Source organism: Salmo salar, chromosome ssa09 (genome assembly GCF_905237065.1).
Source record: "Salmo salar chromosome ssa09, Ssal_v3.1, whole genome shotgun sequence".
NCBI lineage: Eukaryota > Metazoa > Chordata > Actinopteri > Salmoniformes > Salmonidae > Salmo > Salmo salar.
Window position 1 is genome coordinate 160533325 of NC_059450.1, and position 25067 is coordinate 160558391.

At 46.5% G+C, this 25067-nt stretch overlaps 1 protein-coding gene across 1 annotated transcript in view; it reads right to left on the reverse strand.

Annotated features, from left to right (window-relative positions):
- Positions 1-462: 462 nt before the first annotated feature.
- The window catches only part of LOC106613405 (contactin-5), a 507858-nt gene continuing 483253 nt past the window's right edge, over positions 463-25067 (reverse strand). Inside the window, exons 23-24 of the mRNA XM_045724946.1 lie at positions 22523-22691; positions 463-2460 (exon numbers count right to left, since the gene is read on the reverse strand). Coding sequence (XP_045580902.1) covers positions 2342-2460; positions 22523-22691 — 288 coding nt within the window. The 3' untranslated portion in view covers positions 463-2341. The remainder of the gene's footprint in view (positions 2461-22522; positions 22692-25067) is intronic.

Genomic DNA, 25067 nt, shown 5'->3' on the forward strand with positions numbered 1-25067 from the left:
AGGGACAATGCTCCTCATTGTCAACTTCTTCCAGATTATAGTAAAGACAGACAGACTAGGGCTGGGAAATATGATGGTATTTTATGTTTTTGAATAATAAAAGTTGTAAATGTGCTTTATGAGTAGTGCGTGACCCTACGGAGGCAACACATATATTCTAATTGATTTCAATGGGTCTTTCTCCATTCTAATTGTTTTATACTGTTCAATTCAACTTCAACCTAAAATCATTTCCTGCATTTCCATACATTTCTGCATTTCCTGCACTCATTTGAGATCATTTACACATTGCCAGTTACTACATGATATGGGCAAAAAAATGAGGCCTTATTTTTAACCAAATGTTGCAATTGCGATTTGGCTTGCGATTTAGATCATAACACTTGGGTGAACTGTTGGAAACATGGAAATATAATGTATATTCTAATTCTATAGTTAGAAAGTATATACTAGTGGGCACTTTGAATACAGTGTCTGACATGACAATAAATGAAAATGCCAGGGAGGAGTTATTGTGACAGGGTAGGAACCAAAGTGATGGTCAGTGTTTCCTAGGAGACCCTATAATCATTGGCTACATTACATGTTTTTTGATGTAGTCAACATATTCATGCTTCTTCTATTCCTCTTTGATTTAGAAGATACTGTTGCACAAGCAACTTGCTGATATAGGCCTAGACCAGCACTGGTATCAGGCTGCAATAGCTAGCTACGTTTGCTCTGACTCAGTACATATAGCTAGCCAGCTAACTAGTGATTAGCATTAGCAGTAAACACAATTTAGCTAAAATTGCTAAGAAACCAGCTTTCTGCAGATGTAAGAAACACAAACTAATAGTGTAGTTATAGAACACTTGGAAAGCAAAGTGGAAACACCATTGTCATCAACATTGTAGCATGTACTGCATTGACCATGCAGACTGAACGCATGTGTCTCTTAGTCAAGCGACAACAATTGTGCTCCTAGAGTGACAAGGGGTGGGGCTAGGTGTGTTTGGAAAGCGGCATGGAGAGAGAGCGGAGAGGCATGACTCAAGTAGCATGTAAACTATAAAAATGGACATTACACACGGCGTATCACACAAACCAAACATTCAAATATCATTATAGAAGGTAAAGTAAAAACCCAAACCGGTCCGTGCATCAATACCGGTATAGCAAAATGTGGTATACCTCCCTAAGACAGGCAACCAATTAAAAAAATATAGAGTGAAGACAGATAGACAGACAACCATTTAAAAAATATACATCACATTTATTTGTACTGACACCATGAGTCTCCACAGACTCGTCAAGTCTTTGTCTAAAGATGTGTTTGGGCACTACAGGTGAGTCCAGGTATACAGGTATACCTGCCTCACCTTACCTCCGATACATCCAGCAGTCCAGCACATTAAGCATTGCTCTTTGCTATCAGAAAAACAGAAACCTTGACCTAGCTGAAACACACACCACTCACTTTTTTTTGTTTTGTTTCTAAAGGTAACACAATGTACAAAAAGCTAGTCTGGAAGTAGTAACATTTCTCGGGTACTATAAAACATGTTTATTCTTTCACTTCACTCTGTATGAATAAGAAAACACTGATTTCTACTGAGCTGCTGCTTGTTAGGCAGCCAAGGACTACATGGACACAGATAACTAATGAGAAGAGAGGCAGAGGCCAGGCTGAATCAGGCTGATCCCAGTATTACAGCCTTACAGACAGCCGGTCAGAGACAGCCAGACAGCCAAACCGCCTCAGCAGCAGCTTTCAGGAAATTGTTCACACTCTGTAGAGCCTCATGGCTTTGGCCGTCTGGAAGCAGTTAGATGCCAGTCGCCAGGCTTCTGGAAGCAGTTAGATGCCAGTCGCCAGGCAAGAAAACAACGGCCCATAAAGTTAAAGTAAAATGCGTCCCAAATGACACTCTATTTCCTACATAGCGCACTACTTTTGACCAGACCCATAGAGCACTATATAGGGAATAGGGTGCCATTTGGGGCGCAGATTAAATTATTAAACAAAAAGTATTTCCACAACAATGTACAGTTACAGTACAACACACGTGGTGTTTGGAAAAAAGTGCAAAAAAAACATGTTTTCACAAATAATGTTTAGTTCAGCTCCCGAAAAATGTATACTTAAATAAAATAGATGAATGTTATTTTTTGACCATCCATTGGTTTGTTGCTGTCAGAAGTGGATGTCCTTGGCAGGCCCCAGGCCTGGTTGGCTGATGGGTAAGGCCAGAGAAAGCAGACAGTCTGAGGAAGGGAGGTATGAAAGAGGTCCAGTCCCTCCATGTATTGGAGGATGGCGGGATGGAGGAGTGAGGGAGGAGGACTCTCTGTGTAGGCCTCACCAGGAAGCTGAAGGCACCAGAGGAACAGAGAGGAGCAGAGCAGTAGTCCATGGCCATGTCAGGCCCCACGGTAGCAGGCTGTGAATCGAACACTGGCCACTCTTCGCTCGGACACCTGGGTTAGAAGGATAGAGGGGTGGAGGGACGGGGAGGCGAGGGGGATGGGGAGAATGAAGGAGTGGGGAGACGGGGGTGGAGGCATGGGGGAATGGGGGTAGACAGGGAGATGGAGGGATGGAGAGATTGAAGACGGGGTGGAAGGATGGGGAGACGGGGATGGGGTAGACAGGGAGATGGGGGATGGGGATAGACACGGAGATAGAGGGATGGGGTAGACAGGGGGGATTGGGGGGTGGTAGTAGACAGGGGGGAGAGAACATCTAGTCATTAGAGAGTCCATACCAGGGTTGAGGAGCAACAGACAACATGTAGCCTGGAATCCAGACCAGAGTTGGGGTAAATTCAATTTCAATTCCAGTCAATTCAGAAAATAACCAAAATTCAAATTCCAAAAATGTTTCATTAAAACCTGTTGTGGCTAGCGGAACGTTTTGACAACATCCGGTGAAATTCAAAGAAAATTATTAGAAATATTTAACTTTCCTACAATCACAAGTGCAATACACCAAATTAAAGCTTAACTTCTTGTTAATCCAGCCACCATGTCAGATTTCAAAAAGGCTTTACGGCGAAAGCAAACCATGCGATTATCTGAGGAAAGCACCCCATCATTCAAACACATGACAATCATATTTCAACCCGCCAGGCGCGACACAGAACTCAGAAATAACGCTATAATTCATGCCTTACCTTTGAAGATCTTCTCCTGTTGGCACTCCAAAATGTTCCATAAACATCACAAATGGTCCTTTTGTTCGATAAATTTCATCGTTATATCTCCAAAATCTCAATTTATTTGGCGTGTTTGATTCAGAAAAACACCGGTTCCAACTCGCCCAACATGACTACAAAAAATCGAATAAATTACCTGTAAACTTTGTACAAACATTTCAAACAACTTTCCTAATCCAACTTTAGGTATTTTAAAACGTAAATAATCGATAAAATTTAAGAAAATACGGGATATGGGATAAACTGTGTTCAATAGCGGATAAAATTAATGTGGAGCAAGCTTCAGGTCTCGCGTCCCAAACAAAACAGTCCACTTCGCTATACACCCAGAAAGGAAAGGGCTGCTTCTTCATTTCTCAAAGGAAAAACATCAACCAATTTCTAAAGACTGTTGACATCTAGTGGAAGCCCTAGGAACTGCAACCAGATGCCTCAGAAATCTAGATTCACATAGAAACTTAATTGAAAACAACTCAACAACAAAAAATTCCTGGATGGTTTATCCTCGGGGATTCGTCTGCCAAATAAGTTCTGTTATACTCACAGACATAATTTTAACAGTTTTAGAAACGTTAGAGTGTTTTCTATATATTATATGCATATCCTAGCTTCTGGGCCTGAGTAGCAGGCAGTTTACTTTGGGCATGCTTTTCATCCGGACGTGAAAATACCGCCCCCTAGCCCGAAGAGGTTTAAAAAGCATTGAAGAGAATTGGAATGTCAGTGTACTTTCTGAACTTACTGGAATTTAAATGGAATTGACTCCAACACTGATCCAAATTGAAGATTGCTCTGATTCACTATGTCATCAGTGAAGTGAAACGATGTGTACCAAGTTTCATGATTTTATGAAAAATGTAACAATTAGACCTACAATTTGCACAACAAGCTTGGACTAACAGTATTACAGAGCTGCAGTATATTCAGTTTGACTAATTTGACAGCAGATTAATTAGAAAACAGACTAGACAGCAGATTAATTAGACAACAGACTAATTAGAAAACAGAATAGACAGCAGATTAGACAACAGACTAATTAGACAACAGACAAATTAGAAAACAGACTAGACAGCAGACTAATTAGACAACAGACTAATTAGAAAACAGACTAGACAGCAGATTAATTAGACAACATACTAATTAGACAGCAGTGTCAAGACGTGTGTGTAGGTGGCAGAGAAGTCAAGCGTAGGAGGAACAAGCGTGGTGGAACCGGAGTGGTTTAATAAAGTAAAACAAACTCCAAAAACCAAAGTACAATAAAAAGGAAACATGGGTACCAAAACGCTGTTGCGCACCAAAAATGACAACGCGCAAAACAACAAACAATCTCTGAAAAGGACATGATGGGAAAGGGATAATGAAAAATGGATCAATGATGGCTAGAAGACCGGTGACGTCGACCGCCGAGCACCGCCTGGACAAGGAGGGGCATCGACTTCGGTAGAAGTCGTGACAGTACCCCCCCGACGCGCGGCTCCAGCAGCGCATCGACATCGGCCTCGGGGACGACCTGGAGGACGAGGTGCATGGCGATCCAGATGGAGACGATGGAACTCGTGCGGCTCGCTGAAGGTGGACGTGAGCGGCGTCCCAGGTTTCTTTCGCGCGCCGGAACCAGTCGTCCACCGCAGGAGTCTCGGTCTGACTCTGATGCCAATGAGCCAGAACGGCTGATACCCCAACACACACTAAAAGGGACAGAGGTTAGTGGAGGAGTGAGTTCTGGGCCAATTCTGCCCAGGGCACGAACGCCGCCCACTCCCCCAGCCGGTCATGGCAATAAGACCTCAGAAACCTACCCACATCCTGGTTAACTCTCTCCACCTGCCCATTACTCTCGGGGTGAAACCCTGAGGTAAGGCTGACCGAGAGCCCCAGACGTGAATGCCTTCCAGGCCCTAGACATTTTACATTTTACATATTTAGCAGACGCTCTTATCCAGAGCGACTTACAGTAGTGAATGCATACATTTCATACAATTTCATACATTTTTTTTCTGTGCTGGCCCCCCGTGGGAATCGAACCCACAACCCTGGTGTTGCAAACACCATGCTCTACCAACTGAGCTATAGGGAAGGCTGAACTGGGGACCCCGATCAGACACTATATCCTCAGGCACCCCGTAGTGCCGGAAGACGTGTGTAAACAGAGCCTCTGTAGTTTCTAGGGCCGTAGGGAGACCGGGCAAAGGGAGGAGACGACAGGACTTAGAAAAACGATCCACAACGACCAGGATCGTGGTGTTACCTTGTGAAGGTGGAAGATAGGTTAGGAAATCCACCGACCACCGCCATTGTGGAACGGGTAAGGGCTGTAACTTACCTCTGGGTAGGTGTCTAGGAGCCTTGCACTGGGCGCACACTGAGCAGGAGGAAACATAAAACCTCACGTCCTTAGCTAAAGTGGGCCACCAGTACCTCCCACTAAGAAAGCGCATCGTCCGACCGATCCCAGGATGACCAGAGGAGGGTAAGTTGTGAGCCCAGTAGATCAATAAGTCGCGGAGAGCAGACGGAATGTACAGACGCCCAGCTGGACACTGAGGGGGAACGGGCTCTGCACGTGACGCCCGCTCAATGTCCGCGTCCAGCTCCCACACTACCGGTGCCACCAAACAAGAGGCTGGGAGTATGGGAGTGGGATCTATGGACCGCTCCTCTGTGTCATACAGCCGGGACAGTGCATCTGCCTTAACCTCTATGGGCTAGGTGGGACGCTTGCGTCCCACCTACTCAACAGCCAGTGGAATCCCGTGGCGCGATATTCAAATACCTTAGAAATGCTATTACTTCAATTTCTCAAACATATGACTATTTTACACCATTTTAAAGACAAGACTCTCGTTAATCTAACATTTACATTACATTTACATTTACATTTAAGTCATTTAGCAGACGCTCTTATCCAGAGCGACTTACAAATTGGTGCATTCACCTTATGATATCCAGTGGAACAACCACTTTACAATAGTGCATCTAAATCTTTTAAGGAGGGGGGGGGGGTTAGAAGGATTACTTTATCCTATCCTAGGTATTCCTTAAAGAGGTGGGGTTTCAGGTGTCTCCGGAAGGTGGTGATTGACTCCGCTGTCCTGGCGTCGTGAGGGAGCTTGTTCCACCATTGGGGTGCCTGAGCAGCTAACAGTTTTGACTGGGCTGAGCGGGAACTGTGCTTCCTCAGAGGTAGGGGGGCCAGCAGGCCAGAGGTGGATGAACGCAGTGCCCTTGTTTGGGTGTAGGGCCTGATCAGAGCCTGAAGGTATGGAGGTGCCGTTCCCTTCACAGCTCCGTAGGCAATCACCATGGTCTTGTAGCGGATGCGAGCTTCAACTGGAAGCCAGTGGAGAGAGCGGAGGAGCGGGGTGACGTGAGAGAACTTGGGAAGGTTGAACACCAGACGGGCTGCGGCGTTCTGGATGAGTTGTAGGGGTTTAATGGCACAGGCAGGGAGCCCAGCCAACAGCGAGTTGCAGTAATCCAGACGGGAGATGACAAGTGCCTGGATTAGGACCTGCGCCGCTTCCTGTGTGAGGCAGGGTCATACTCTGCGAATGTTGTAGAGCATGAACCTACAGGATCGGGTCACCGCCTTGATGTTAGTGGAGAACGACAGGGTGTTGTCCAGGATCACGCCAAGGTTCTTAGCACTCTGGGAGGAGGACACAAGGGAGTTGTCAACCGTGATGGCTAGATCATGGAATGGGCAGTCCTTCCCCGGGAGGAAGAGCAGCTCCGTCTTGCCGAGGTTCAGCTTGAGCTGGTGATCCGTCATCCACACTGATATGTCTGACAGACATGCAGAGATGCGATTCGCCGCCTGGTTATCAGAAGGGGGAAAGGAGAAGATTAATTGTGTGTCGTCTGCATAGCAATGATAGGAGAGACCATGTGAGGATATGACAGAACCGAGTGACTTGGTGTATAGCGAGAATAGGAGAGGGCCTAGAACAGAGCCCTGGGGGACACCAGTGGTGAGAGCGCATGGTGCGGAGACAGATTCTCGCCACGCCACCTGGTAGGAGCGACCTGTCAGGTAGGACGCAATCCAAGCGTGGGCCGCGCCGGAGATGCCCAACTCGGAGAGGGTGGAGAGGAGGATCTGATGGTTCACAGTATCAAAGGCAGCAGATAGGTCTAGAAGGATGAGAGCAGAGGAGAGAGAGTTAGCTTTAGCAGTGCGGAGAGCCTCCGTGACACAGAGAAGAGCAGTCTCAGTTGAATGCCCAGTCTTGAAACCTGACTGATTAGGATCAAGAAGGTCATTCTGAGAGAGATAGCAGGAGAGCTGGCCAAGGACGGCACGTTCAAGAGTTTTGGAGAGAAAAGAAAGAAGGGATACTGGTCTGTAGTTGTTGACATCGGAGGGATCGAGTGTAGGTTTTTTCAGAAGGGGTGCAACTCTCGCTCTCTTGAAGACGGAAGGGACATAGCCAGCGGTCAAGGATGAGTTGATGAGCGAGGTGAGGTAGGGGAGAAGGTCTCCGGAAATGGTCTGGAGAAGAGAGGAGGGGATAGGGTCAAGTGGGCAGGTTGTTGGGCGGCCGGCCGTCACAAGACGCGAGATTTCATCTGGAGAGAGAGGGGAGAAAGAGGTCAAACACAGGGTAGGGCAGTGTGAGCAGGACCAGCGGTGTCGTTTGACTTAGCAAACGAGGATCGGATGTCGTCAACCTTCTTTTCAAAATGGTTGACGAAGTCATCCGCAGAGAGGGAGGAGGGAGGGGGGAGGGGGAGGAGGATTCAGGAGGGAGGAGAAGGTAGCAAAGAGCTTCCTAGGGTTAGAGGCAGATGCTTGGAATTTAGAGTGGTAGAAAGTGGCTTTAGCAGCAGAGACAGAAGAGGAGAATGTAGAGAGGAGGGAGTGAAAGGATGCCAGGTCCGCAGGGAGGCGAGTTTTCCTCCATTTCCGCTCGGCTGCCTGGAGCCCTGTTCTGTGAGCTCGTAGTGAGTCGTCGAGCCACGGAGCAGGAGGGGAGGACCGAGCCGGCCTGGAGGATAGGGGACAGAGAAAATCAAAGGATGCAGAAAGGGAGGAGAGGAGGGTTGAGGAGGCAGAATCAGGAGATATGTTGGAGAAGGTTTGAGCAGAGGGAAGAGATGATAGGATGGAAGAGGAGAGAGTAGCGGGAGAGAGAGAGCGAAGGTTGGGACGGCGCAATACCATCCGAGTAGGGGCAGAGTGAGAAGTGTTGGATGAGAGCAAGAGGGAAAAGGATACAAGGTAGTGGTCGGAGATTTGGAGGGGAGTTGCAATGAGATTAGTGGAAGAACAGCATCTAGTAAAGATGAGGTCAAGCGTATTGCCTGCCTTGTGAGTAGGGGGGGAAGGTGAGAGGGTGAGAGGGTGAGGTCAAAAGAGGAGAGGAGTGGAAAGAAGGAGGCAGAGAGGAATGAGTCAAAGGTAGATGTGGGGAGGTTAAAGTCACCCAGAACTGTGAGAGGTGAGCCATCCTCAGGAAAGGAACTTATCAAGGCGTCAAGCTCATTGATGAACTCTCCAAGGGAACCTGGAGGGCGATAAATGATAAGGATGTTAAGCTTGAAAGGGCTGGTAACTGTGACAGCATGGAATTCAAATGAGGAGATAGACAGATGGGTCAGGGGAGAAAGAGAGAATGTCCACTTGGGAGAGATGAGGATTCCAGTGCCACCACCCCGCTGGCTCGATGCTCTAGGGGTATGCGAGAACACGTGGGCAGACGAAGAGAGAGCAGTAGGAGTAGCAGTGTTATCTGTGGTAATCCATGTTTCCGTCAGCGCCAGGAAGTCTAGGGACTGGAGGGTAGCATAGGCTGAGATGAACTCAGCCTTGTTGGCTGCAGACCGGCAGTTCCAGAGGCTGCCGGAGACCTGGAACTCCACGTGGGTCGTGCGCGCTGGGACCACCAGGTTAGAGTGGCAGCGGCCACGCGGTGTGAAGCGTTTGTATGGCCTGTGCAGAGAGGAGAGAACAGGGATAGACAGACACATAGTTGACAAGCTACAGAAGTGTTGTTTCTTGTATTATTGTCTCTTGTGTCTTTAGAGAACTGTTTCACTTTGATATCCTTTTTCTTCTGTCCTGATTTTCTCTTTCTTTTCTTCTGTTAACTAGATATTCTTTGTTGTTCTTCGTTAGCTAGCTAGCTTCTTCCAAAAGAGTCCCTAGCAACTGCTTAGCAACTGGTAAACAATTCAGCTAGCTAAGATAACTACAATTTTATGAAAAATAGTTATTTTTCAAAAGCCTATCTTCTTTGTTGCTTGTTTTTTCTCCTATTCAGTCTTGCAGTTTTCTTTTGCTTTTTTCCGATGTACTTCACTCTAAAAACCATGTAAATTTCAATATTTGTAGGAGCTCATTAACCACACTGTCCGATTTCAAAAAGGCTTTACAAGTACCCAGCCAGAAATAATCAGACACCCATTTTTCAAGCTAGCATATAATGTCACAAAAACCAAAACCACAGCTAAATGCAGCACTAACCTTTGATGATCTTCATCAGATGACACTCCTAGGACATTATATTATACAATACATGCATGTTTGTGACGTGCCCGGCGCATTTCGTGACAAAAAAAATTCAAAATATTCCATTACCGTACTTCGAAGCATGTCAAACGCTGTTAAAAATCAATTTTTATGCGATTTTTCTCGTAAAAAAGCGATAATATTCCGACCGGGAAACCCTGTTTTCGTTCAAAGACTGAAAATGTAAACATGGTGGAGTCTCGTGCACGCGCGCCCCAGTCTCATTGTTCTCAGATAGACCACTATCCAAATGTGCTACTGTTTTTCAGCCATGGCCTGCAAAGTCATCATTCAACGTTCTGGCGCCTTCTGAGAGCCTATGGGAGCGTTACAAAATGTCACGTTATGACAGAGATCCCCTGTTTTGGATAGAGATGATCAAGAAGGCCAAGAAATAGTCAGAGAGAGCGCTTCCTGTTTGGAATCTTCTCAGGTTTTGGCCTGCCAAATGAGTTCTGTTATACTCACAGACACCATTCAAACAGTTTTAGAAACTTTAGGGTGTTTTCTATCCAAATCAAACAATTATATGCATATTCTAGTTACTGGGCAGGAGTAGTGACCAGATTAAAATCGGGTACGTTTTTTATCCGGCCGTGCAAATACTGCCCCCTATCCCCAACAGGTTAACCTTCTGAGAGCCTGGTCTGTAAGAGAGGGTAAACACAAAATGGGTGAAAAACATGTCCCACCTTGCCTGGCGAGGATTCAGTCTCCTCGCCTCCCGGATGTACTCCAGATTGCGGTGGTCAGTCCAGATGAGAAAAGGGTGTCTAGCCCCCTCAAGCCAATGTCTCCACACCTTCAAAGCCTTGACGACAGCCAACAGCTCCCGGTCCCCCACATCATAGTTTCGCTCCGCCGGGCTGAGCTTCTTAGAGAAGAAGGCACAGGGGCGGAGCTTAGGTGGCTTACCCGAGCGCTGAGAGAGCACAGCTCCTATCCCAGCCTCAGACGCGTCCACCTCCACTATGAATTGCAAAGAGGGATCCGGATGAGCCAACACAGGAACCGAGGTAAACAGAGCCTTCAGGTGCCTAAAAGCCCTGTCTGCCCCAGCCGACCACTGCAAACGCACCGGACCCCCCTTCAGCAGTGAGGTAATGGGAGCAGCTACCTGACCAAAACCCCGGATAAACCTCCGGTAGTAGTTGGCAAACCCTAAAAATTGCTGCACCTCCTTCACCGTGGTGGGAGTTGGCCAATTACGCACGGCTGCAATGCGGTCACTTTCCATCTCCACTCCTGACGTGGAAAGGCGATACCTGGCCTTCCCTGTGGCTCAGTTGGTAGAGCATCGTGTGTGCAACGCCAGGGTTGTCGGTTCGACTCCCACGGGGGGCCAGTACAAAAAAAAAATGCATGAAATGAAAATGTATGTATTCACTACTGTAAGTCACTCTGGATAAGAGCGTCTGCTAAAAGACCAAAAAAAAAAAATGTAAAAAATGAGACGGACTGTTGAAAAAACAGGCATTTCTCAGCCTTGACATACAGGTCATTCTCCAACAGGCAACCAAGCACTCTGCACACCAGGGACACATGCTCGGCGCATGTAGCGGAGTAAATCAGAATGTCATCGATATAGACCATTACACCCTGCCCGTGCAGGTCCCTGAAAATCTCGTTTACAAAGGATTGGAAGACTGATGGAGCATTCATCAACTCGTACGGCATGACGAGGTACTCATAATGCCCTGAGGTGGTACTAAATGCTGTCTTCACTCATCGCCATCTCGGATACGCACCAGATTGTACGCACTCCTGAGATCCAGTTTAGTGAAGAAGCGCGCTCCATGCATTAACTCAATCACCGTGGCGATCAGAGGTAGCGGGTAACTGTACCCCACTGTGATTTGATTGAGACCTCGATAATCAATGCACGGGCGCAGACCACCATCCTTCTTCTTCACCAAAAAAAACTTGAGGAGACGGGTGAAATGGAGGACCGAATGTACCCCTGACGCAGGGATTCGGAGACATATGTCTCCATAGCCACTATCTCCGCTTGCGACAGGGGATACACGTGACTCCTGGGAAGTGCAGCGTCTACCATGAGATTTATCGTACAATCCCCCTGTCGATGGGGTGGTAATGGGGTGGTAATTGAGCCAAATCGGCATATTCGGGGGGAATGCGCACGGTGGAGACCTGGTCTGGACTTTCCACCGTAGTAGCACCAATGGAAACCCCTACACACCTACCTGAGCACTCTCGCGACCACCCCGTAGAGCCCTCTGTGGCCAAGAAAAAGTGGAGTTATGACTAGTTGACCAAGGTAGGCCCAGCACCACGGGATACACAGGAGTGTCAATAAGGAAAAGACACATTTTGTCTTTGTGACCCCCCTGTGTCACCATACTCAAAGGAGCTGTGGCCTCCCTGATAAACCCTGACCCTAATGGTCGACTATCTAAGGTGTGAATGGGGAAAGGCACATCCAGGGGTACAATGGGGATCCCTAAACTATGAGCAAAAGCTTGATCAATGAAATTCCCAGCGCGCCTGAATCTACTAGCGCCTTATGCTGGGAATGCGGGGAAAATTCAGGAAAACTGACAGACACAAATATCTGTGCAACAGAGGGCTCTGAGTGAGAATGGTGCCTACTCACCTGGGGTGGCGCCAGAGCGCCCTGCCTGCTGCCTCGATTCCCAGAGGAACCAACCCGGCACCGACTAGCAGTGTGACCTCTGCGGCCACAGATGGTGCGCGAGCGGGAACCCCCTCCGGTCTCCCTGTGCACCGCCTCTCCCAGTTCCCTGGGTATAGGAGAGGGGGTGCTGGGGGATGGAACCCCCTCCGATCTCCCTGTGCACCGCCTCTCCCAGCTCCATGGGTAGAGGAGAGGGGGTGCGGGAGGATGGAACCACCAGACCCCGATCTGGACGTCCGCGAGCAGCCAGCAGGTTGTCCAGCCGGATGGACAGATCCACCAGCTGGTCGAAGGTTAGGGTGGTGTCTCTGCAGGCCAGCTCCCGACGGACGTCCTCACACAGACTGCAGCGGTAATGGTCGATCAGGGCCCTGTGATTCCATCCCGCACCGGCTGCCAGGGTCCTGAACTCCAGGGCAAACTCATGGACACTCCTCGTCTCCTGCCTCAGATGATAGAGGTGCTCACCCACCGCTCTGCCCTCGGGTGGGTGGTCGAAGACTGCCCGAAAACGCCGGGTGAACTCCTCAAAATGGTCCAACGCCGCATCTCCCCCTCCACCACCCTGGCAGTAGGCAGGAGGAAACCCTGGCAGTAGGCAGCACTTCCGTCGTACCCCTGAGGCATGGATAGAGGGATCCCACTGGGTTCAGGTGGAAAAGAGGCGCTCAGGAGAGACACCGGTTGTGCTGGTGGAGGCGCTGGAAGAACTCCCTGTCTCTCCCAGCGGTCATATTCTGGACAACGCGATCCATAGCGGCGCACAGATGGTGAAGCTTCTCCGCATGCTCCTGGACGCGCTCCTCCACCTCCATGTCCACGGTACATTCTCCTGCTGACTTCATATTAGGTCAGAGATTCTGTCAAGACGTGTCTGTAGGTGGCAGAGAAGTCAAGCGTAGGAGGAACAAGCGTGGTGGAACCGGAGTGGTTTAATAAAGTAAAACAAACTCCAAAAACCAAAGTACAATAAAAAGGAAACATGGGTACCAAAACGCTGTTGCGCACCAAAAATGACAACACGCGCAAAACAACAAACAATCTCTGACAAGGACATGAGGGGAAACAAAGGGTCAAATACACACCATGTAATTGATGGGATTGGAACCAGGTGTGAAGGAAGACAAGACAAAACCAATGGATAATCAAAAATGGATCAATGATGGCTAGAAGACCGGTGACGTCGACCGCCGAGCACCACCCGAACAAGGAGGGGCATCGACTTCGGCAGAAGTCGTGACAAGCAGACTAATTAGACAGCGCAGCAGACTAATTAGACAACTGGCTAATTAGAAAACAAGACTAAGTAGACAGCAGACGAAGATAATAACAAGGTAAGAGGGAGGCCTGTGCTATAATAAAGCCAAACATTTCCAATAAACAGAAACTCATTTTTGTCAGGACTGGTTTCTTCTCACAGACACAATTTAAGCTAAAATATTTCACAAGCACACACAGCAGTTTGAAGTATGCTAATCGTTGACATTAACTCTCAGGGGCTTTGAAATTGCAGAAATTTATCTTTCGTCTGGCAGAGAAAGAGAATAAATTGCACGTTTATGTGTTTGGACTAAAATGCTTGTTACTTGTGTTTCTACAAATTATGGTAAACTTAACATTTGTCTTGTTTGAGACTAACTTGGCTGTGCAAGGAAAACTCTCCCTCGTGGGGACATTTCCTAATTCCCCAAGAGGATAAAGGCTATTTTAAGTTTAGGGGTTAGGTTCAGGGTAAGAGTTAGAATTAGGGTTAGGGTAGGGGTTAGTGGTTAGGGTTAGGAGTTAGGTTCGGGTTAGGGTTGCGGGTTAGGTAAGATAGGATTTTTAATATAAATATATTTTAGATCCCCACGACGATAGAATAACATAACCTGTGTGTGTGTGTGTGTGTGTGTGTGTGTGTGTGTGTGTGTGTGTGTGTGTGTGTGTGTGTGTGTGTGTGTGTGTGTGTGTGTGTGTGTGTGTGTGTGTGTGCACGCAATGGTGTGTGTGTGTGTGTGTGTGTGTGTGTGTGCAGGTGGTTAATTAAAAGTGTATTAGCAAAGGGAAACTTGGCTGAGGCCACAGCTGTGGTTGTGGTGATGTAATAAAGAACTTTAACAGAAAATGGGAAGAAAGAATCAGTGGAGGTGGAGAATCAGTGGAGGTGGAGAATCAGTGGAGGTGGAGAATCAGTGGAGGTGGAGAATCAGTGGAGGTGGAGAATCAGTGGAGGTGGAGAATCAGTGGAGGTGGAGAATCAGTGGAGGTGGAGAATCAGTGGAGGTAGAGAATCAGTGGAGGTGGAGAATCAGTGGAGGTGGAGAATCAGTGGAGGTGGAGAATCAGTGGAGGTGGAGAACCAGTGGAGGTGGAGAACCAGTGGAGGTGGAGAATCAGTGGAGGTAGAGAATCAGTGGAGGTGGAGAATCAGTGGAGGTGGAGAATCAGTGGAGGTGGAGAATCAGTGGAGGTGGAGAATCAGTGGAGGTGGAGAACCAGTGGAGGTAGAGAATCAGTGGAGGTGGAGAATCAGTGGAGGTGGAGAATCAGTGGAGGTGGAGAATCAGTGGAGGTGGAGAATCAGTGGAGGTGGAGAATCAGTGGAGGTGGAGAATCAGTGGAGGTGGAGAACCAGGATCGAGTAGAGATAGTATTCCAGTCAGTCTGTTTATTAGCCCTAGCCTGGTGTTCCAGTCTGTTAATTAGTCCTAGCCTGGTATTCCAGTCTGTTTATTAGTCCTAGCCTGGTGTTCCAGTCTGTTTATTAGTCCTAGCCTGGTGTTCCAACCTGTTTTTAATAGTCCTGGCCTGGTGTTCCAGTCTGTTTATTAGTCCTGGCCTGGTGTTCCAGTCTGGTTAATAACCCTAGCCTGGTGTTCCAGTCTGGTTAATAGTCCTAGCCTGGTGTTCCAGTCTGTTTAATAGTCCTAGCCTGGTGTTCCAGTCTGTTTATTAGTCCTAGCCTGGTGTTCCAGTCTGTTTATATGTCCTAGCCTGGTGTTCCAGTCTGTTTATTAGTCCTGGCCTGGTGTTCCAGTCTGGTTAATAACCCTAGCCTGGTGTTCCAGTCTGGTTAATAACCCTAGCCTGGTGTTCCAGTCTGTTTATTAACCCTAGCCTGGTGTTCCAGTCTGTTTAATAGTCCTAGCCTGGTGTTCCAGTCTGTTTAATAGTCCTAGCCTGGTGTTCCAGTCTGTTTATTAGTCCTAGCCTGGTGTTCCAGTCTGTTTATTAGTCCTAGCCTGGTGTTCCAGTCTGTTTATATGTCCTAGCCTGGTGTTCCAGTCTGTTTATTAGTCCTAGCCTGGTGTTCCAGTCTGTTTATTAACCCTAGCCTGGTGTTCCAGTCCATCTGTTTATTAGTCCTAGCCTGGTGTTCCAGTCTGTTTATTAGTCCTAGCCTGGTATTCCAGTCTGTTTATTAGTCCTAGCCTGGTGTTCCAGTCTGTTTATTAGTCCTAGCCTGGTGTTCCATGTTGTTTATTAGTCCTAGCCTGGTGTTCCAGTCTGTTTATTAGTCCTAGCCTGGTGTTATAGTCTGTTTATTAGTCCTAGCCTGGTGTTCCAGTCTGTTTATTAGTCCTAGCCTGGTGTTCCAGTCTGTTTATTAGTCCTAGCCTGGTGTTCCAGTCTGTTTAATAGTCCTAGCCTGGTGTTATAGTCTGTTTATTAGTCCTAGCCTGGTGTTCCAGTCTGTTTATTAGCCCTAGCCTGGTGTTCCAGTCTGTTTATTAGTCCTAGCCTGGTGTTCCAGTCTGTTTATTAGTCCTAGCCTTGTGTTCCAGTCTGTTTATTAGTCCTAGCCTGGTGTTCCAGTCTGTTTATTAGTCCTAGCCTGGTGTTCCAGTCTGTTTATTAGTCCTAGCCTGGTGTTCCAGTCTGTTTATTAGTCCTAGCCTGGTGTTCCAGTCTGTTTAATAGTCCTAGCCTGGTGTTCCAGTCTGTTTATTATTCCTAGCCTGGTGTTCCAGTCTGTTTATTAGTCCTAGCCTGGTGTTCCAGTCTGTTTATTAGTCCTAGCCTGGTGTTATAGTCTGTCTGTTTATTAGTCCTAGCCTGGTATTCCAGTCTGTTTATTTGTCCTAGCCTGGTGTTCCAGCCTGTTTATTAACCCTAGCCTGGTGTTCCAGTCTGTTTATTTACCCTAGCCTGGTGTTCCAGTCTGTTTATTAGTCCTAGCCTGGTGTTCCAGTCTGTTTATAAGTCCTAGCCTGGTGTTCCAGTCTTTTTATTTACCCTAGCCTGGTGTTCCAGTCTGTTTATTAGTCCTAGCCTGGTGTTCCAGTCTGTTTATAAGTCCTAGCCTGGTGTTCCAGTCTGTTTATTAGTCCTAGCCTGGTGTTCCAGTCTGTTTATTAGTCCTAGCCTGGTGTTCCAGTCTGTTTATTAACCCTAGCCTGGTGTTCCAGTCTGTCTATTAGTCCTAGCCTGGTGTTCCAGTCTGTTTATTAGTCCTAGCCTGGTGTTCCAGTCTGTTTATTAGTCCTAGCCTGGTGTTCCAGTCTGTTTATAAGTCCTAGCCTGGTGTTCCAGTCTGTTTATTTACCCTAGCCTGGTGTTCCAGTCTGTTTATTAGTCCTAGCCTGGTGTTCCAGTCTGTTTATAAGTCCTAGCCTGGTGTTCCAGTCTGTTTATAAGTCCTAGCCTGTTGTTCCAGTCTGTTTATTAGTCCTAGCCTGGTGTTCCAGTCTGTTTAATAGTCCTAGCCTGGTGTTCCAGTCTGTTTATTAGTCCTAGCGTGGTGTTCCAGTCTGTTTATTAGTCCTAGCCTGGTGTTCCAGTCTGTTTAATAGTCCTAGCCTGGTGTTCCAGTCTGTTTATTAGTCCTAGCCTGGTGTTCCAGTCTGTTTATTAGTCCTAGCGTGGTGTTCCAGTCTGTTTATTAGTCCTAGCCTGGTGTTCCAGTCTGTTTAATAGTCCTAGCCTGGTGTTCCAGTCTGTTTATTAGTCCTAGCGTGGTGTTCCAGTCTGTTTATTAGTCCTGTCACACCCTGATCTGTTTCACCTGTCCTTGTTATTGTCTCCACCCCCTCCAGGTGTCACTTGTTTTCCCCAGTGTATTTATCCCCGTGTTTCCCTACAGGTGTCGCCCATCTTCCCCTGGGTATTTAAACCTGTGTTTCCTGTCTCTCTGTGCTAGTTCGTCTTGTATGTTCCAAGTCAACCAGCGTGTTTTTCCCCGTGCTCCAGCCTTTCCTATTCTCTTTTTTTAGTCCTCCCAGTTTTGACCCTTGCCTGTTTCTGGACTCTGTACCCGCCTGCCTGACCATTCTGCCTGCCCTGACCTCAAGCCTGCCTGCCACTCTGTACCTCCTGGACTCTGAACTGGTTTTGACCTTTTCCATGTCCACCACCATTCTCTTGCCTTCCCTTTTTGGATACAATAAATATGAATGACTCAAACCATCTGCCTCCTGTGTCTGCATCTGGGTCTCACCTTGTCTGTTTATTAGTCCTAGCCTGGTGTTCCAGTCTGTTTATTAGTCCTAGCCTGGTGTTCCAGTCTGTTTATTAGTCCTAGCCTGGTGTTCCAGTCTGTTTATTAGTCCTAGCCTGGTGTTCCAGTCTGTTTATTAGTCCTAGCCTGGTGTTCCAGTCTGTTTATTAGTCCTAGCCTGGTGTTCCAGTCTGTTTAATAGTCCTAGCCTGGTGTTATAGTCTGTTTATTAGTCCTAGCCTGGTGTTCCAGTCTGTTTATTAGTCCTAGCCTGGTGTTCCTGTCTGTTTATTAGTCCTAGCCTGGTGTTCCAGTCTGTTTATTAGTCCTAGCCTGGTGTTCCAGTCTGTTTATTAGTCCTAGCCTGGTGTTATTGTCTGTCTGTTTATTAGTCCTAGCCTGGTGTTCCAGTCTGTTTATTAGTCCTAGCCTGGTGTTCCAGTCTGTTTATTAGTCCTAGCCTGGTGTTCCAGTCTGTTTATTAGTCCTAGCATGGTGTTCCAGTCTGTTTATTAGTCCTAGCCTGGTGTTCCAGTCTGTTTATTAACCCTAGCCTGGTGTTCCAGTCCATCTGTTTATTAGTCCTAGCCTGGTGTTCCAGTCTGTTTATTAGTCCTAGCCTGGTGTTCCAGTCTGTTTATTAGTCCTAGCCTGGTGTTATAGTCTGTCTGTTTATTAGTCCTAGCCTGGTATTCCAGTCTGTTTATTTGTCCTAGCCTGGTGTTCCAGTCTGTTTATTAACCCTAGCCTGGTGTTCCAGTCTGTTTATTTACCCTAGCCTGGTGTTCCAGTCTGTTTATTAGTCCTAGCCTGGTGTTCCAGTCTGTTTATAAGTCCTAGCCTGGTGTTCCAGTCTGTTTATTTACCCTAGCCTGGTGTTCCAGTCTGTTTATTAGTCCTAGCCTGGTGTTCCAGTCTGTTTATAAGTCCTAGCCTGGTGTTCCAGTCTGTTTATTAGTCCTAGCCTGGTGTTCCTGTCTGTTTATTAGTCCTAGCCTGGTGTTCCAGTCTGTTTATTAGTCCTAGCCTGGTGTTCCAGTCTGTTTATTAGTCCTAGCCTGGTGTTATAGTCTGTCTGTTTATTAGTCCTAGCCTGGTGTTCCAGTCTGTTTATTAGTCCTAGCCTGGTGTTCCAGTCTGTTTATTAGTCCTAGCCTGGTGTTCCAGTCTGTTTATTAGTCCTAGCATGGTGTTCCAGTCTGTTTATTAGTCCTAGCCTGGTGTTCCAGTCTGTTTATTAACCCTAGCCTGGTGTTCCAGTCCATCTGTTTATTAGTCCTAGCCTGGTGTTCCAGTCTGTTTATTAGTCCTAGCCTGGTGTTCCAGTCTGTTTATTAGTCCTAGCCTGGTGTTATAGTCTGTCTGTTTATTAGTCCTAGCCTGGTATTCCAGTCTGTTTATTTGTCCTAGCCTGGTGTTCCAGTCTGTTTATTAACCCTAGCCTGGTGTTCCAGTCTGTTTATTTACCCTAGCCTGGTGTTCCAGTCTGTTTATTAGTCCTAGCCTGGTGTTCCAGTCTGTTTATAAGTCCTAGCCTGGTGTTCCAGTCTGTTTATTTACCCTAGCCTGGTGTTCCAGTCTGTTTATTAGTCCTAGCCTGGTGTTCCAGTCTGTTTATAAGTCCTAGCCTGGTGTTCCAGTCTGTTTATTAGTCCTAGCCTGGTGTTCCAGTCTGTTTATAAGTCCTAGCCTGGTGTTCCAGTCTGTTTATTAGTCCTAGCCTGGTGTTCCAGTCTGTTTATTAACCCTAGCCTGGTGTTCCAGTCTGTCTTTTAGTCCTAGCCTGGTGTTCCAGTCTGTTTATTAGTCCTAGCCTGGTGTTCCAGTCTGTTTATTAGTCCTAGCCTGGTGTTCCAGTCTGTTTATTAGTCCTAGCCTGGTGTTCCAGTCTGTTTAATAGTCCTAGCCTGTTGTTCCAGTCTGTTTATTAGTCCTAGCCTGGTGTTCTAGTCTGTTTAATAGTCCTAGCCTGGTGTTCCAGTCTGTTTATTAGTCCTAGCGTGGTGTTCCAGTCTGTTTATTAGTCCTAGCCTGGTGTTCCAGTCTGTTTATTAGTCCTAGCCTGGTGTTCCAGTCTGTTTATAAGTCCTAGCCTGGTGTTCCAGTCTGTTTATTAGTCCTAGCCTGGTGTTCCAGTCTGTTTATAAGTCCTAGCCTGGTGTTCCAGTCTGTTTATTAGTCCTAGCCTGGTGTTCCAGTCTGTTTATTAACCCTAGCCTGGTGTTCCAGTCTGTCTATTAGTCCTAGCCTGGTGTTCCAGTCTGTTTATTAGTCCTAGCCTGGTGTTCCAGTCTGTTTATTAGTCCTAGCCTGGTGTTCCACTCTGTTTAATAGTCCTAGCCTTGTGTTCCAGTCTGTTTATTAGTCCTAGCGTGGTGTTCCAGTCTGTTTATTAGTCCTAGCCTGGTGTTCCAGTCTGTTTAATAGTCCTAGCCTGGTGTTCCAGTCTGTTTATTAGTCCTAGCGTGGTGTTCCAGTCTGTTTATTAGTCCTAGCCTGGTGTTCCAGTCTGTTTATTAGTCCTAGCCTGGTGTTCCAGTCTGTTTAATAGTCCTAGCCTGGTGTTCCAGTCTGTTTATTAGTCCTAGCGTGGTGTTCCAGTCTGTTTATTAGTCCTGTCACACCCTGATCTGTTTCACCTGTCCTTGTTATTGTCTCCACCCCCTCCAGGTGTCACTTGTTTTCCCCAGTGTATTTATCCCCGTGTTTCCCTCCAGGTGTCGCCCATCTTCCCCTGGGTATTTAAACCTGTGTTTTCTGTCTCTCTGTGCTAGTTCGTCTTGTATGTTCCAAGTCAACCAGCGTGTTTTTCCCCGTGCTCCAGCCTTTCCTATTCTCTTTTTTTAGTCCTCCCAGTTTTGACCCTTGCCTGTTTCTGGACTCTGTACCCGCCTGCCTGACCATTCTGCCTGCCCTGACCTCAAGCCTGCCTGCCACTCTGTACCTCCTGGACTCTGAACTGGTTTTGACCTTTTCCACCACCATTCTCTTGCCTTCCCTTTTTGGATACAATAAATATGAATGACTCAAACCGTCTGCCTCCTGTGTCTGCATCTGGGTCTCACCTTGTCTGTTTATTAATCCTAGTCTGGTGTTCTAGTCTGTTTATTATCCCTCGTCAGGTGTTCCAGTTTTTTGTTCCAGTCTGCCTGGTAGTAACTTATACATACAGTTAATTCTGAAAATATTCAAACCCCTTGACATTTTCCATATTTTGTTATGTTACAGCCTTATTCTAAAATTGATTTTATGAATTTTTTTCCTCATCAAACTACACACAATACCCAAAAATGACAAAGCGAAAACATATATAAAATAGCTAATTTATAAAATTCAGACCCATTGATATGAGTGTAACGTAGACGTTGTGAGTCAAGAATCAAGTACCGGGGGTGAATTTAATAATACAGAAAACATGGAACAATACAAAACAAGAATAGCATCTGGACATGAGAATAACAACTAATACTGGCTGGGAAATGAACCGAAGGGAGTGACAGATACAGGAGAGGTAATCATAGAACTGATGGAGTCCAGGTGAGTCTCATGAGGCGCAGGAGCGCGTAACGATTTTGACAGGTGTGCATAATAATAAGTAAACTGGCGACAATGAGAGCAGAGAGGAGGAGAGGGAGTAGACATGACAATGAGACTCAAAATTCAGCTCAAGTCGATCCTGTTTCCATTGATCATCCTTGAGATGTTGCTACAACTTGATTGGAGACCAGTTGTGGTAAATTCAATTGATTGGACATGATTTGGAAAGGCACACACCTGTCTATATAAGGTCTCACAGTTGACACTGCATGTCAGAACAAAAACCAAGCCATGAGGTCGAAGGAATTGTCCGTAGAGCTCCAAGACAGGATTGTGTCGATGTACAGATCTGGGGAAGGGTTCCATAAAATGTCTGCAACATTGAAGGTCCCCAAGAACACAGTGGCCTCCATCATTCTTAAATGGAAGAAGTTTGGAACCACCAATACTCTTCCTAGAGCTGGCCAACCGGCCAAACTGAGCAATGGGGGGAGAAGGGCCTTGGTCAGGGAGGTGACCAAGAACCCAATGGTCACTCTGACAGATTTCCATCGTTCCTCTGTGGATATGGTAGAACCTTCCAGAAGGACAACCATCTCTGCAGCACTCCACCAAGCAGGCCTTTACAGTCGAGTGGCCAGACGGAAGCCACTCCTCAGTAAAAGGCACATAACAGCCCGCTTGGAGTTTTCCAAAAGGCACCTAAAGGACTCTCAGACAATGAGAAACATATATAGACAGGTGTGTGCCTTTCCAAATCATGTCCAATCAGTTGAATTTACCACAGGTGGACTCCAATCAAATTATAGAAACATCTCAAGGATGATCAAAGGAAATAGGATGCACCTGAGCTAAATTTTGAGTCTCATAGCAAAGGGTCTGAATACGAATCTAAATAAGGTCTTTTTTTCAGTTTGTTGTTGAATAAATTTGCTACAATTTCAAAAAACCTGTTCTCACTTTGTCATTATGCGGTATTGTGTGTCGATTGATGAGTAAAACAAAATGTTGAAAAATTGAAATGGGTCTGAATACTTTCTGAATGCACCGTATATACTGTACATATAAGGTGAGTCTACCTGGAAGTAACAGTAGGTTCCAGTACTCCAAAAGCCATGCTGTGACTGTATTTGACCAATTGAAACACGCTAGTAAATACAGAAGCACATTAGTTTGATTGAGCTCAGTGTCTGTCTTACCTGAAGAGGTGAGTACTCTGACCTGGGAGCTGGTAGCTCCCTCTCCCCCTTCACTCACCGCCCACACCTCAATGATGTATGTTCCCCCCTCGGGGAGAGAGAAGACAGCTGAGGGGGTGATGGTCCTCATCACCTGATGGTGGACACGCCCCTCCTGGCTCAGTAACACCTGTAGCAGGACAATCAATCAATCAATTAATCAATGGTGGACAAGCTCATCTCAAGCCCACCTGACACCTGTAGCAGGACAATCAATCAATCAATCAATCAATCAATCAATCAATTCATCAATTCATCAATCAATAAATTAAGTAATTCATTAATAAAATAATTATCAATGTTGGAAACACCCCTCCTGACCCAATAACCCCTCCAGTAGGACACACCCCTCCTAACCCAATAATCCCTCCAGTAGGACACACCCCTCCTAACCAATAACCCCTCCAGTAGGACACACCCCTCCAGTAGGACACACCCCTCCTAACCCAATAACCCCTCCTGTAGGACACACCCCTCCTAACCCAATAACCCCTCCAGTAGGACACACCCCTCCAGTAGGACACACCCCTCCTAACCCAATAACCCCTCCAGTAGGACACACCCCTCCTAACCCAATAACCCCTCCAGTAGGACACACCCCTCCAGTAGGACACACCCCTCCAGTAGGACACACCCCTCCTAACCCAATAACCCCTCCAGTAGGACACACCCCTCCAGTAGGACACACCCCTCCAGTAGGACACACCCCTCCAGTAGGACACACAAACAACAATATGGTTGAGATTGCTGATGTTATATATTTAAATGAATGACTTTATTTGAGAGTAAAGAACGTCTATTTCTTCCGAGTTTGACGACTCCTATCTTCATAAGAGTTGATCACAGCATCTGCAGTTGTGAATATAACCTTGGTTCCATGAAGGAGAATACGTTACACAATATAACAAAGAAATAAAAGCCAGCATCAATGTTTCTACAGACAGTGTCTTATTCCTGCAGCCACATACACATTGTTTCAGTTGCAATAGCCTTCCTCAGATCAAGATGGCACAGTAGATATTGTTGTATACCTGTTAGCTATGTTTATTCAGTGGGTCACTCTGCCAGAGCTAATGAGACATTAACATATGCTGGGCCTGTGGTGACTGGCTCCAGAGCGGTAATGGTGTTGGCTAAAGGCAGTTTGTCTGTGTCTGGGTAGTTGATGTATAACGTGTATTGTACCAGGTAAGATGACTGAGAAGTTGACAACACATTCTCGTTTACAGCAACGATCAAAGGAAGAGTAGCAGGGAAGATGAGAGGGGTTGGATGAGTAAGCTGGGGATGATTAGGTGGCTATATTATTGTGGAGGCGATAGCGCTCACAACAGCACGGCATTGGTTGAGTCTAGGGCATTGGTTGAAGCTAAGGCCTATAGTAGGGCATTGGTTGAGTCTAGGGCATTGGTTGAAGCTAGGGCCAATAGTAGGGCATTGGTTGAAGCTAGGGCCAATAGTATGGCATTGGTTGAAAGTAGTGCTAATAAAATAGCATTGGTTGAAGCTAGAGCCAATTTATTTGATTTAACTAGGTAAGTCAGTTATGAGCAAATTCTTATTTTCAATGATGGCCTAGGAACAGTGGGTTAACTGCCTTGTACAGGGGCAGAACGACATATTTCTACCTTGTCGGCTCAGGGATTCGATCTTGCAACCTTTTGGTTATTAGTCCAACGCTCTAACCACTAGGCTACCTGTCGCCGATAGTAGGTCATTGGTTGAAGCTAGGGCATTGGTTGAAGCTAGAGCCAGTAGTATGGCATTTGTTGAAGCTAGGGAATTGGTTGAAGCTAGGAATAATAGTATGGTATTGGTTGAAGCTAGGTCATTGGTTTAGCTGGAGCTAATAGTAGGGCATTGGTTGAAGCTAGGGTTAATAGTATGGCATTAGTTGAAGCTAGGGATAATGGTTGAAGCCAGGGATAATAGTATGGCATTGGATCAAGCTAGGGCTAATAGTATTGCATTGGTTGACGCTAGAGCCAATAGTATGGCATTGGTTGAAGCTAGGGCCAATATTATGTCATTGGTTGAAGCTAGGGGTAATAGTATGGGATTAGTTGAAGCTAGGGGTAATAGTATGGGATTAGTTGAAGCTAGGGGTAATTGTATGGCATTGGTTGAAGCTAGGCATTTGGTTGAAGCTAGGGATAATAGTATGGCATTGGTTGAAGCTTGGGAATTGGTTGAAGCAGTAGCCTAGTGCACCCATAAAGTGACCATTGGACATTAAAAACTGACTAAATATATAGGTGCAACTGTTTAAAATGTATAATTTATTACTCTCACATGCTAATTTCTGTCCATTAAGAACCAACAATGTGCTACCATTTCAGATGAATCTAAGAGTTCTAAAACCGAGACCAGCAACTCGGTTGCTGCACACCAGCAGCTAGCTAGTAGAAGGCTAGCAGCTGTAGCTAGCTAGCTAACACCAGTCAGATGAGAAGTAAGCTACAAGCAAAAGAAGCAAGCTAGCTAGATATATTTATCTTTGGAAAGT